At 39.7% G+C, this 14,195-nt stretch overlaps 1 protein-coding gene across 1 annotated transcript in view; it reads right to left on the reverse strand.

The window, feature by feature from the left end:
• Positions 1-14,195, reverse strand: part of LOC128648519 (succinyl-CoA:3-ketoacid coenzyme A transferase 1, mitochondrial-like) — a 67,342-nt gene that overhangs the window by 19,325 nt on the left and 33,822 nt on the right. The window contains exon 4 of the mRNA XM_053701239.1: positions 3,507-3,642. Within this exon, the coding sequence (XP_053557214.1) occupies positions 3,507-3,642 (136 nt within the window). The remainder of the gene's footprint in view (positions 1-3,506; positions 3,643-14,195) is intronic.

Genomic DNA, 14,195 nt, shown 5'->3' on the forward strand with positions numbered 1-14,195 from the left:
TAGGCGGTCACAACCTACAAAAAGGAAACATGGCTCAAGACATCCAAAAAAGGTTGCTTCCCTTGTGGGAGCTGCACAACGTGCAACAGCATGTGTAAAGGGGAGTCTTTCCAACACCCCCATAAGAACCAAAGGTTTAAAATTAACCATCGCCTCAGCTGCACCAGCACCTATGTGATCTACATGTTGTCCTGTCCGTGTTCCCTCATCTACATTGGTAAAACAATAACTTCCTTCCGCGACAGGATGGCAAACCATCGCCATGCCATACGGGAAGCATTGAAAGATGGTGACTCGGACCAACCGGTGGCACGTCACTGTGCAAACTACAAACATCCAGTGTCAAGCATTAGATCAATGTTGATTGACCATGTCCCACCAAATCCAAGGGGTGGCGACAGGGGTAAAAAATTACTCCAATGCGAGAGCAGGTGGATTCATAAGTTGGGAACTATGACCCCAAAAGGACTCAATACCACTTTGGATTTCAGCCCTTTCTATTGAAATCGATGCCTATGTCCATCTGGCTTGAGCTAGTGAACACCTCGCTGTTACAGTTACTACCGTACTCCATGAGCTCGATGTATACTTAAATTCTATTAACATGTTTTTCTGTACATATACTTTTTAACACACATTGTTGCATATTACTCTCAGACAATGAGATATTATACATCTTTCAGACTTGCATTTCAGTGGCATAACAGATTTACATTTGTATGTATTCTTAGTGGATAGATTTTTATCATGTGAGTTGTGCGATTTGCTAGGCTGATAAGATCTAATATTCCTTACCCGCCTTAGCCACATAATATGAGACACCTAGAGCGGTTTTCATCCGCCAGGTTGACAGGTTTACACTGGTTGCCTAGAGCAACCGATGCGCTTCATGAATACGGTTGGTTCTGAACATGCGCAGACTGTCTCCTGGTGATCTCCTATTATTTGACTGATATACTGATGCAACGCTTGGGACGTTGTCATAACAACGCCGTGCTATGCGTCATCACGCTAGGCACGGCTAGCGTGCCAGCGTGACGCATCGTCTAGCTAATTGGATGAACATGCAAATGCGGTGGCGGCAAAGTCGTAGTGGGGTAATGTTGTCTCCTATTTAAGGGGGTGTTTTTAAATGTTTGTTCACTGATCCGGGGTACTAGGGTGCACTCTGTCCTTGTACTTTTTGTATAACATTGACAAAGGCACAATGCAGTGCCGAAACGTTTGTTTTTAAACTGACATAATAAATTCTAAGTTTTACTACAAAGACCAGTGAGTTGCCTGCTTTTTGGAGAAGATTGTTATGTTTGTAGCAGAGCACCGTGGCATTACTTCAGTAAGATTGTGCTATCCTTTCTAGGACTTTATATATATATATATATATATATTCAGGATATACCCATAAATTCTGAAATATTAATTGCAAAGATATAGTACCCCCTATTTTTTGGTAATCTACTTATATCAAGAGGATGAGTGATAATACTAGTATTTAGAGAACCACAAATTGAACTGTCACTATTGGGTATTGTAATATCAGAGTCTTAAACGTAGGTGTAATGCTCTGAACTATCCTGCAGTTGTATAATCACACCAAAGTAAATACACACTGAAAGTTACCAAGATCTTATATTAATACATCAAGATACACTGTTGCAAAACTTGAGACTAGTAAATGTGCCCTTGGTAATATATTTATTGAGTGCTGGGTACTGAATGGTTTTTTACCTCTATATAACAGACTGACTCTAAATATAGCAGCATATAAACTGCTTAACTTCTGGTAACATAACGGGCAGAGAAATACTCCAATGTTGTTTAGCTGTACTCAGTATTGGTTATGGTTTGTCGAATTATTGTAGTAATTGTGTTCCTGAAAACGTTATAAAATGGAAAAATTCACTCTGTATGTACTCCCAGTTCAATTTAGGTGATACTTTCATTGTAGCATTGCACTCAGTTTGTGCTTAACTTAATAATGTTTCACACAGTTTAAGTTTAAAAAGGGAGAATATTCTCCCTTTTTAAACTTAAACAACTGTGTGAATTATGATAGAATGCTTTATTAGAATTTAATTTAAAAATGGTATGTCTGTGTGTGAGTGTTACCTAGGGAAACCGAGCTGCTCAATTCCATATATCTCTACAAGTACCTTACCGATAGGAGTCTAATTTGAGATTCAGTATATGTACTTTTAAACTAAGCGTTGAGCAAGTTCAGCTCTGATCTCTCTAGGTCTTAATTGTATATAGAGACCTTGTTAAGTTCCAAAACCGGTAATTATAAATATATTAACCTCAATACCGGAGTGTCTCTTATTGGTTCTACAATAATCCTACTACGTATATATTTTGATTTAACACCCTGGAGTACTATTTAAACCATAATACAGGGGTTCTCTCTATAGTGCACCAAACACACTGACAAAGATATGGGTACTAATTTTTTAGAATAATAATTTAATCCTGTTATAGCTAAGCGGACTTTACACAGTATAATCGGCAGTATTGATCCAAGAAATTGGCGGTATCACAACGAGGGTTGTGTAAAAGAAAAATATTTCAATAATATCCTGATATTATAGCTGCTGCTTCAAAAACAGCCACCCACCCGAATAGGTGGTTACCAGTTGTCTATTTAGATCCTAAACATTATTAAGTTAAGCACAAACTGAGTGCAATGCTACAATAAAAGTATCACCTAAATTGAACTGGGAGTACATACAGAGTGAATTTTTCCATTTTATAACGTTTTCAGGAACACCATTACCAATACTGAGTACAGCTAAACAACATTGGAGTATTTCTCCGCCCGTTATGTTACCAGAAGTTAAGCAGTTTATATGCTGCTATATTTAGAGTCAGTCTGTTATATAGAGGTAAAAAACCATTCAGTACCCAGCACTCAATAAATATATTACCAAGGGCACATTTACTAGTCTCAAGTTTTGCAACAATGTGTATCTTGATGTATTAATATAAGATCTTAGTAACTTTCAGTGTGTATTTACTTTGGTGTGATTATACAACTGCAGGATATTATTTCAGAATTTATGGGTATATATCTATATCTATATCTATATCTCTATCTTACCCCATTCCAGAGTGTATATCACTTATTGGCTGGATTTTTCTCCTCTGGAGTTGCATTCTCCTATCTTCACACTGGTTGGAATTTTAAAATACCTCACCCCCCTTTTTTTATTATTTGATGAAATTAATAAAAGTTAAGTTTTAATTTGCCTTTTCCTGGGCCTTTCTACCTAGGTATTCATGGCCATTTACCCTTTATTTGCTGTTGAGTGCTAAACATGTACATTCTTTCAATTGATTATTCCACAAAGGAGAACTTGTCTAGTATTACTGTATATCAGCCGTTTCATCCAGAAGATGTACCTGGTATTTCTGAGACTGATTCACATGAGCTAGGAGAAGCTGCACCCTATCCCACTGGTCTATGTAATATAGCTTCCCCAGTAGAGTTATTTTATAATTAGAAGCATTACCTGTGGTACAAGTTCAACTTCTAGCTCTCCTTCCAGATATTGCCTTTCAAATTCTGCATTTTCCCCAACATACGAAGAGACCATGCGCTTTATTTGGTTTGTCTTTAGTAGAAGCCCCAAGCCGAAGTTGTCAACCCTGAAAAGCAAGGAGACGGAAGAAAAAACGAAAAATTATGCATATTAAAAGAGCCAAACACAAGTGAAAGGTTTTTTGTTTTTATTTTATTTATATATTTATATTTTCTTGCAAATTTACTGAAATTTGAAAAAATGTGCTCCCCCTGGTAATTTTTTTGTTGGCAATAGAAATTTGTTTCACAAATATTCGGTGGCTTCACTTGTAGCTTTGAAACTTTTACATTTGTTTTAATGAAATGAATGACTAGTGCAAAGTTCACCTGTAGCTTACCTTATGTGCTCTGGAGAGAGTGGATTAGAATATATAATTTATAAATGAACACCGACTTTTTTTTTTATATATATTTTTTCACCATTATCTGAAGACGAATGCACATCGCTACTAGGTATGTAGAAAACAGAATTTATGCTTACCTGATAAATTACTTTCTCCAACGGTGTGTCCGGTCCACGGCGTCATCCTTACTTGTGGGATATTCTCTTCCCCAACAGGAAATGGCAAAGAGCCCAGCAAAGCTGGTCATATGATCCCTCCTAGGCTCCGCCTACCCCAGTCATTCGACCGACGTACAGGAGGAAATATGCATAGGAGAAACCATATGATACCGTGGTGACTGTAGTTAGAGAAAATAATTCATCAGACCTGATTAAAAAAACCAGGGCGGGCCGTGGACCGGACACACCGTTGGAGAAAGTAATTTATCAGGTAAACATAAATTCTGTTTTCTCCAACATTGGTGTGTCCGGTCCACGGCGTCATCCTTACTTGTGGGAACCAATGCCAAAGCTTTAGGACACGGATGAAGGGAGGGAGCAAATCAGGTCACCTAAATGGAAGGCACCATGGCTTGCAAAACCTTTCTCCCAAAAATAGCCTCTGAAGAAGCAAAAGTATCAAATTTGTAAAATTTGGCAAAAGTGTGCAGTGAAGACCAAGTCGCTGCCTTACATATCTGGTCAACAGAAGCCTCGTTCTTGAAGGCCCATGTGGAAGCCACAGCCCTAGTGGAGTGAGCTGTGATTCTTTCAGGAGGCTGCCGTCCGGCAGTCTCATAAGCCAAACGGATAATGCTTTTAAGCCAAAAAGAAAGAGAGGTAGAAATTGCTTTTTGACCTCTCCTTTTACCAGAATAAACAACAAAGAAGAAGTTTGTCTGAAATCTTTAGTGGCCTCTAAATAGAATTTTAGAGCACGGACTACGTCCAAATTGTGTAACAAACGTTCCTTCTTTGAAACTGGATTCGGGCACAAAGAAGGTACAACTATCTCCTGGTTAATATTCTTGTTGGAAACAACTTTCGGAAGAAAACCAGGCTTAGTACGCAAAACCACCTTATCTGCATGGAACACCAGATAGGGCGGAGAACACTGCAGAGCAGATAACTCTGAAACTCTTCTAGCAGAAGAAATTGCAACCAAAAACAAAACTTTACAAGATAACTTAATATCTACGGAATGTAAGGGTTCAAACGGAACCCCTTGAAGAACTGAAAGAACTAGATTTAGACTCCAGGGAGGAGTCAAAGGTCTGTAAACAGGCTTGATTCTAACCAGAGCCTGAACAAACGCTTGAACGTCTGGCACAGCTGCCAGCCTTTTGTGAAGTAAAACAGATAACGCAGAAATCTGCCCCTTCAGAGAACTTGCAGATAATCCCTTCTCCAAACCCTCTTGTAGAAAGGATAAAATCCTAGGGATTTTTATCTTGTTCCATGGGAATCCTTTAGATTCACACCAATAGATATATTTTTTCCATATCTTATGGTAAATTCTTCTAGTTACAGGCTTTCTAGCCTGAATCAGAGTATCTATTACAGAATCTGAAAACCCACGCTTTGATAAAATCAAGCGTTCAATCTCCAAGCAGTCAGTTGGAGAGAAACCAGATTCGGATGTTCGAATGGACCTTGAACAAGAAGGTCCTGTCTCAAAGGTAGCTTCCATGGTGGAGCCGATGACATATTCACCAGGTCTGCATACCAAGTCCTGCGTGGCCATGCAGGAGCTATCAAGATCACCGAAGCCCTCTCCTGGTTGATCCTGGCTACCAGCCTGGGAATGAGAGGAAACGGTGGGAAAACATAAGCTAGGTTGAAGGTCCAAGGTGCTACTAGTGCATCTACTAGAGTCGCCTTGGGATCCCTGGATCTGGACCCGTAACAAGGAACCTTGAAGTTCTGACGAGACGCCATCAGATCCATGTCTGGAAAGCCCCATAATTGAGTTATTTGGGCAAAGATTTCCGGGTGGAGTTCCCACTCCCCCGGATGGAATGTCTGACGACTCAGAAAATCCGCTTCCCAATTTTCCACCCCTGGGATGTGGATTGCAGACAAGTGGCAGGAGTGATCCTCCGCCCATTGAATTATCTTGGTCACTTCCTCCATCGCCAGGGAACTCCTTGTTCCCCCCTGATGGTTGATTTATGCAACTGTCGTCATGTTGTCTGATTGAAACCTTATGAATTTGGCCTTTGCTAGATGAGGCCAAGCTTTGAGAGCATTGAATATCGCTCTTAGTTCCAGAATGTTTATCGGGAGAAGAGATTCTTCCCGAGACCATAGACCCTGAGCTTTCAGGGGTTCCCAGACCGCGCCCCAGCCCACCAGACTGGCGTCGGTCGTGACAATGACTCACTCTGGTCTGCGGAAGCTCATTCCCTGTGACAGATTGTCCGGGGTCAGCCACCAACGGAGTGAATCTCTGGTCCTTTGATCTACTTGAATCGTCGGAGACAAGTCTGTATAATCCCCATTCCACTGTCTGAGCATGCACAGTTGTAATGGTCTTAGATGAATTCGTGCAAAAGGAACTATGTCCATTGCTGCAACCATCAATCCTATTAGTTCCATGCACTGCGCTATGGAAGGACGAAGAACAGAATGAAGAACTTGACAAGAGCTTAGAAGTTTTGATTTTCTGACCTCTGTCAGAAAAATTCTCATTTCTAAGGAGTCTATTATTGTTCCCAAGAAGGGAACTCTTGTTGACGGGGAAAGAGAGCTTTTTTCTATGTTTACTTTCCATCCGTGAGATCTGAGAAAGGCTAGGACGATGTCCGTATGAGCCTTTGCTTTTGACAGAGACGACGCTTGAATCAGGATGTCGTCCAAGTACGGTACTACTGCAATGCCCCTTGGTCTTAGAACCGCTAGAAGGGACCCTAGTACCTTTGTGAAAATTCTCGGAGCAGTGGCTAAACCGAAAGGAAGTGCCACAAACTGGTAATGCTTGTCCAGAAAAGCGAACCTTAGGAACTGATGATGTTCCTTGTGGATAGGAATATGGAGGTACGCATCCTTTAAATCCACCGTGGTCATAAATTGACCTTCCTGGATGGTAGGAAGGATCGTTAGAATGGTTTCCATTTTGAATGATGGAACCCTGAGAAATTTGTTTAGGATCTTGAGATCCAGAATTGGTCTGAACGTTCCCTCTTTTTTGGGAACTATGAACAGGTTGGAGTAAAACCCCATCCCTTGTTCTCTTATTGGAACTGGATGAAGTACTCCCATCTTTAACAGGTCTTCTACACAATGTAAGAATGCCTGTCTTTATTTGGTTTGAAGATAATTGAGACCTGTGGAACCTTCCCCTTGGGGGTAGTTCCTTGAATTCCAGGAGATAACCTTGAGAAACTATTTCTAGTGCCCAAGGATCCTGAACATCTCTTGCCCAGGCCTGAGCAAAGAGAGAAAGTCTGCCCCCCACCAGATCCGGTCCCGGATCGGGGGCCATCCCTTCATGCTGCTTTGGTAGCAGTGGCAGGCTTCTTGGCCTGCTTACCCTTGTTCCAGCCTTGCATCGGTCTCCAGGCTGGTTTGGGTTGAGAAGTATTACCCTCTTGCTTAGAGGATGTAGAAGTAGAGGCTGGTCCGTTTCTGCGAAAGGGACGAAAATTAGGCTTATTTCTAGCCTTAAAAGACCTATCCTGAGGAAGGGCGTGGCCCTTTCCTCCGGTGATGTCTGAAATAATCTCTTTCAAATCAGGACCAAACAGTGTTTTGCCCTTGAAAGGGATGTTAAGCAATTTTGTCTTGGAAGACACATCCGCTGACCAAGACTTTAGCCAGAGCGCTGTGCTCCACGATAGCAAACCCTGAATTTTTCGCCGCTAATCTCGCTAATTGCAAAGCGGCATCTAGAATAAAAGAGTTAGCCAATTTAAGTGCATGAACTCTGTCCATAATCTCCTCATACGAAGATTCCTTATCGAGCGACTTTTCTAGTTCTTCGAACCAGAAACACGCTGCCGTAGTGACAGGAACAATGCATGAAATTGGTTGAAGAAGGTAACCTTGCTGAACAAACATTCCTTTAAGCAAACCCTCTAATTTTTTATCCATAGGATCTTTAAAAGCACAACTATCTTCTATGGGAATAGTAGTGCGTTTGTTTAGAGTAGAGACCGCCCCCTCGACCTTAGGGACTGTCTGCCATAAGTCCTTTCTGGGGTCGACTATAGGAAATAATTTCTTAAATATAGGGGGAGGCACAAAAGGTATGCCGGGCCTTTCCCATTCCTGGTTTACTATGTCCGCCACCCGCTTGGGTATAGGAAAAACATTGGGGGGCACCGGAACCTCTAGGAACTTGTCCATCTTACAGAATTTCTCTGGAATGACCAAATTGTCACAATCATCCAGAGTAGATAATACCTCCTTAAGCAGTGCGCGGAGATGTTCTAATTTAAATTTAAAATGTTACAACATCAGGTTCAGCTTGTTGAGAAATTTTCCCTGAATCTGAAATTTCTCCCTCAGACAAAACCTCCCTCCTGGCCCCTTCAGATTGGTGTGAGGGTATGTCAGAAGCGTTATCATCAGCGTCCTCTTGCTCTTCAGTGTTTAAAACAGAGCAATCGCGCTTTCTTTGATAAGTAGGCATTTTAGATAAAATATTTTTAATAGAATTATCCATAACAGCCGTTAATTGTTGCATAGTAATAAGTATTGGCGCACTAGATGTACTAGGAGCCTCTTGTGTGGGCAAAACTGGTGTAGACACAGAAGGGGGTGATGCAGTACCATGCTTACTCCCCTCATCTGAAGAATCATCTTGGGCACTATTATTATCTGTGGCATCATTGTCCCTACTTTGTTTGGACACCATGTCACAATTATCACATATATTTAAATGGGGAGACACATTGGCTTTCATACATATAGAACATCGTTTATCTGATGGTTCAGACATGTTAAACAGGCTTAAACTTGTCAACAAAGCACAAAAAACGTTTTAAAATAAAACCGTTACTGTCACTTTAAATTTTAAACAGAACACACTTTATTACTGAATATGCGAAAAAGTATGAAGCAATTGTTCAAAATTCACCAAAATTTCACCACAGTGTCTTAAAGCCTTAAAAGTATTGCACACCAAATTTGAAAGCTTTAACCCTTAAAATAACGGAACCGGAGCAGTTTTTACATTTAACCCCTATACAGTCCCAGGAATCTGCTTTGCTGAGACCCAACCAAGCCCAGAGGGGAATACGATACCAAATGACGCCTTCTATAAGCTTTTTCAGTGGATCTTAGCTCCTCACACATGCATCTGCATGCCTTGCCTTCCAAAAACAACTGCGCATTAGTGGCGCGAAAATGAGGCTCTGCCTATGACTAGAGAAGGCCCCCATCTGAAAAAGGTGTCCATACAGTGCCTGCCGTTTTTTTAACAACAATCCCCAAGATTATAATAACTATAAAGCGCTATAATCTGTCAAATATGCTTAGCAAGTAATCGTTTTAGCCCAGAAAAATGTCTACCAGTTTTTTAAGCCCTTATAAAGCCTTTATTCTTATACTTAATCTAAGAAAATGGCTTACCGGTCCCCATAGGGAAAATGACAGCCTTCCAGCATTAACAAGTCGTGTTAGAAATGTGGCCATCATACCTCAGGCAGAAAAGTCTGCCAACTGCTTCCCCCAACTGAAGTTACTTCATCTCAACAGTCCTGTGTGGAAACAGCAATAGATTTTAGTAACGTCTGCTAAAATCATCTTCCTCTCACAAACAGAAATCTTCTTCTCTTTTCTGTTTCAGAGTAAATAGTACATACCAGCACTATTTTAAAATAACAAACACTTGATTGAAGAATAAAACGACATTTAAACACCAAAAAACTCTTAGCCATCTCCGTGGAGATGTTGCCTGTGCAACGGCAAAGAGAATGACTGGGGTAGGCGGAGCCTAGGAGGGATCATATGACCAGCTTTGCTGGGCTCTTTGCCATTTCCTGTTGGGGGAAGAGAATATCCCACAAGTAAGGATGACGCCGTGGACCGGACACACCTATGTTGGAGAAATAGTGCTGCCATCTACTGCTCTTGCAAACTGATAACATTCCAAAAATGTTTCATAGCACACAATTTTAAAACAACTTTCCAATTTACCTAATTCTCTTGGTAACCTTTATTGGAGTAGCAATGCCCTACTGAGAGATAACTGAACACATCAGTAAGCAAATGATATACATGTGCAGCCACCAATCAGCATCTACCCATCAGCTTCTGAGCGTTCCTAGTTATCTGAGGAGTGCCAACAGATTCGGCAGCACAAGTTTTTCAATAAATGATACCAAGAGAATGAAGCAAATTAGACTATAGAACTAAACTGGAAAGTTGTATACTCTGACTAAAGAGGTTTGGTTTTCATGTCCCTTTAAAAAAGGGACACTAAATCCAAATTCTCTGTCGCAATTCAAATAAGAGCATGCAATTTAAAGCAACTCTCATTTATGCCTTTTATCAAATTCCATTTATACTCTTGCTATCTTTATTTGAAAAAGCAAGAATCTAAGCTAGGGTGCCAGCCCATTTTTGGTTCAGCAACTTGGATAGCGCTTGCCAATTGGTGGCGTAAATTAGAATGTTGCTTAACATTTAGTTTAGTATCCCTTTAAGCATGTGTATTATGTGCAATATTTTTTGTAATTTGCGTATATATAAACAGTTCACTAGTAAAAAAAAAAAAAAAATTAATAAAAATTATAACATAGTAATATAGTAGATGAGTTGGGGGGGGGGAGAAGTCCATCAAGTTCAACAAATACAAAAAAAAAAACCTTCAATGAATCCAATTAAAAAAGGTGGCCATTTAAAACAAGCAATCATATCCCTGAATTCTGCTTCTAGTCAGGAAAGTATCTAAAGGCTTTGGCATTTACTACCTCCTTAGGTAATCAGTTCCACAGTTTACCAAGTGACTTCTTGTCAGTTTCTTGGAATGAACAAAGTTTCTGCCATCTCTGTACATGGGCCTTGAATATATTTATATAAAGTAATGTCACCTCAAGCACCTTTTTTTCTAGATAAAACAGACCCAGTTTGGCTAACCTCTCAGCTTAAATTCTCAATTCCATTGCCATTATTCGCTTTGGGGCCCTTCTCTGAACTTTTACAGAGACTGCAATGTCTTTTTTAAGATTGGTCCCAAGAACTGCACTCCACTCTCAAGGTGAGGTCTTACCAAAGATTTATATAGGGACAATTATGCTTTCCTCCATTGCATCAATGACTTTTACTATAGTATATTAGCAATAGAAGCTACTGCTCTGAGCACTCATCTTTAGCTATTACTGCTCCCAAATCCCTTCCCTCCTGTGTTATGCTGCCAACTCTAGTCCCTAATACATAGCCTGCTTACTTTTACTTCAAAAATGTAGAACCTTGCATTTTCCAGTATTAAATCCAATTTTAGATTTACCTGCCCATTCTTCTAAGTTTTGTAGATCCCCTCGTCCCTCACACACACACTCCCTTGGAGTATCTTCCCCACTTTTGAGGTCAGATGAACAGGTCGACAACTAAAAAAGCAGCTACACAGCATTATTATGCCAGTCCTGGGGTACTATGCCTGAGGATAATGAGTCAAGGTTTGGCTATAACAGTTCCAAGTTCACGTAAAAACCCTTAGGTTTAATCCACCTGAGCCTGGAGTTTTATTTACCTTATTCATTTTTCCCCCCTTATATCCTCTAGAAATAACCCAGTGGTATTGCCTGGTTTGTTCTAGTTTGTTTCAAAGTAGCTCCCATTGGTTCCTCTCTAGCCACCAATCAGCAAATGCTATCCAGGGTGCTGAACAACAAAAAAGATATTGGGCCAGCTCCTAAGCTTTAATTTCTGTTTTTTCAAAAACAGATAGTAAATTAGAAAGTGGCATGCTCTATCCGAAAAAAAAAAAAAAAAAAAAAAAACACAAGATATAGATTATTTATGTATGTATGTATGTATGTATGTATATGTATATATATATATATATATATATATATATATATATATATATATATATATATATATATCCCAAATTAAACATTATTGCAACACATTTTTCTCCCTTTTGCTGACAAAAAAAAAAAAAAAAAAAAAAAAAAAAAAAAAACACACACATCTAAAAATTGTTCTTGTTTCACTTTTTCCCCCAATACTGTCAGGCAATTTATGCAAGCTTTTGTTTATTTCACACTCCCCCCTGAGATTCTAAAGTCTCATGTTGTAAGAGGTGGATTATGAGTTTTGCATTAACAATCTTGCTAGTTACTATTGCAAAGAATGCTTCCAATTTAAATCCGTGCTAAAACCACCTTAAGGGAAGAGATAAGGGCAGGCTTTCCAAGTCTCTCAACTGCACATGTGCAAACAGTTTGTGTTATATCTGCCTATTAGTTTGTGATTGGTTAACAAGGTTTCTTTTCTTCTGGGGAAGAGGGAAATCAGTGAAACAAAATATTAGTTTGACAAAAACAAAATTTATGCTTACCCGATAAAATGTCTCTTTCTAATGACACGATGAGTCCACGGATCATCTAATTACTAATGGGAATATCACTCCTGCCCAGAGGAGGCGGCAAAGAGCACCACAGCAGAGCTGAAAGGAGAGAAATCAGGTCAACATAAATTTTGTTTTCTCTTTCTAATGACACGAGTCCACGGATCATCTAATTAGTATTGGGAATCAATACCCAAGCTAGAGTACACAGATAAGGGAGGGACAAGACAGGGAACTTAAACGGAAGGCACAACTGCTTAAAGAACCCTTCTTCCAAAAGCGGCCTCAAAATGAGGCAAAAAAAAAAAAAAAGTCAAATTTATAGAATTTTGAAGAAGTGGAGAGGACCAAGTTGCAGCCTTGCAAATCAGTTCCATAGAAGCTTAAAGGGCCACTGTAAGTAAATATTTTCTATGCCTGTTACTAACTAACTACCCCAAATACGCTTTTTATCAATAGCATTTCATTAACATCTCTACCGTATATCAGAAATCTTGTCTGCAAATTTAATTGTTTTCCAAACCCACTCCGTGGGTATCCTTTGCTCTGTACCAATCCGTTTACAATACCTAGGTTTCAAAATGGCGCTTTAAACACAAAGTTATTGGTTTAAGTATTTTGAACATGCAGTGCTGAAAATAGTGGGCAGGATAACGTGACATCATCGGCGAATAAAGATATAACTTTTAGAACTTTATGAAACTTAGTTTTGGAGAAAATATAGGTCAGTAGGTTTTAATTAATGTTTATTAACTTTAATATGTTAGTTGTTTAACTTAAAAATTATAACAGAAAGTAATCCTTTAAATTTTTGAATGCCCAGGAAGAGGAAACAGCCCTCGTAGAATGAGCCATAACTCAGGAGGCTGCTGTCCAGCAGTCTCATAGGCAAAGCGAATGATACTCTTCAGCCATAAAGAAAGAAGTAGCCTTAGCTTTCTGTCCCTTACGTTTCCCAGAGAAAACCACAAATAGAGCAGAAGACTGACGAAAATCCTTAGCCGTCTGCAAATGGAATTTTAATGCACGTACCATGTCTAGATTGTGCAGAAGCCATTCCTTTTAAAAAGGATTCAGACACAAGGAAGGAACAACAATCTCCCAATTTATGTTCCGGTCTGAAACTTCTTTTGGGAGAAACCCTAATTTAGTACGTAAAACCACCTTATCTGAATGAAAAAAGGTAAGGAGACTCATACTGTAATGCCGAGAGCTCTGACACTACGAGCAGATGAAACAAGAAACAAAACTTTCCAAGATAACTTAATATCTAAGGAATGCATCGGCTCATATAGAGCCCCTTGAAGATCTAAATTAAGACTCCAGGGAGGAGTAACTGGTTTGAATACAGGCCTGATCCTGACCAAGGCCTGACAAAAACGATTGTTACATAAATGTCTGGCAGATGTCCCAGACGTACAAACTAGACAAGGCAGATATTTGACCCTTTAGGGAACTTGCCGATAAACCCTTCTCCAAATCTTCTTGGAGAAAGGACAGAATTCTAGGAATCCTAACTACAGCAAGAGCAGCCCTTGAATTCACACCAATATAGATATTTACACCATATCTTATGGTAAATCTTTCTAATCACAGGTTTATGAGCCTGAATCATAGTCTCAATGACCTGCTCATAAAAACCACGCTTAGATAAAATGAAGCATTCAATCTCTAAGCAGTCAGCTTCAGAGAAACTAGATTTGGATGAAGGAAGGTCCCTTGAAGTAAAAGGTCCTTCCTCAACAGAAGTCTCGAAGGTGGAAGAGACGACATGTCCA

The sequence above is a fragment of the Bombina bombina genome, chromosome 2, assembly GCF_027579735.1.
Source record: "Bombina bombina isolate aBomBom1 chromosome 2, aBomBom1.pri, whole genome shotgun sequence".
Classification (NCBI taxonomy): Eukaryota; Metazoa; Chordata; class Amphibia; order Anura; family Bombinatoridae; genus Bombina; species Bombina bombina.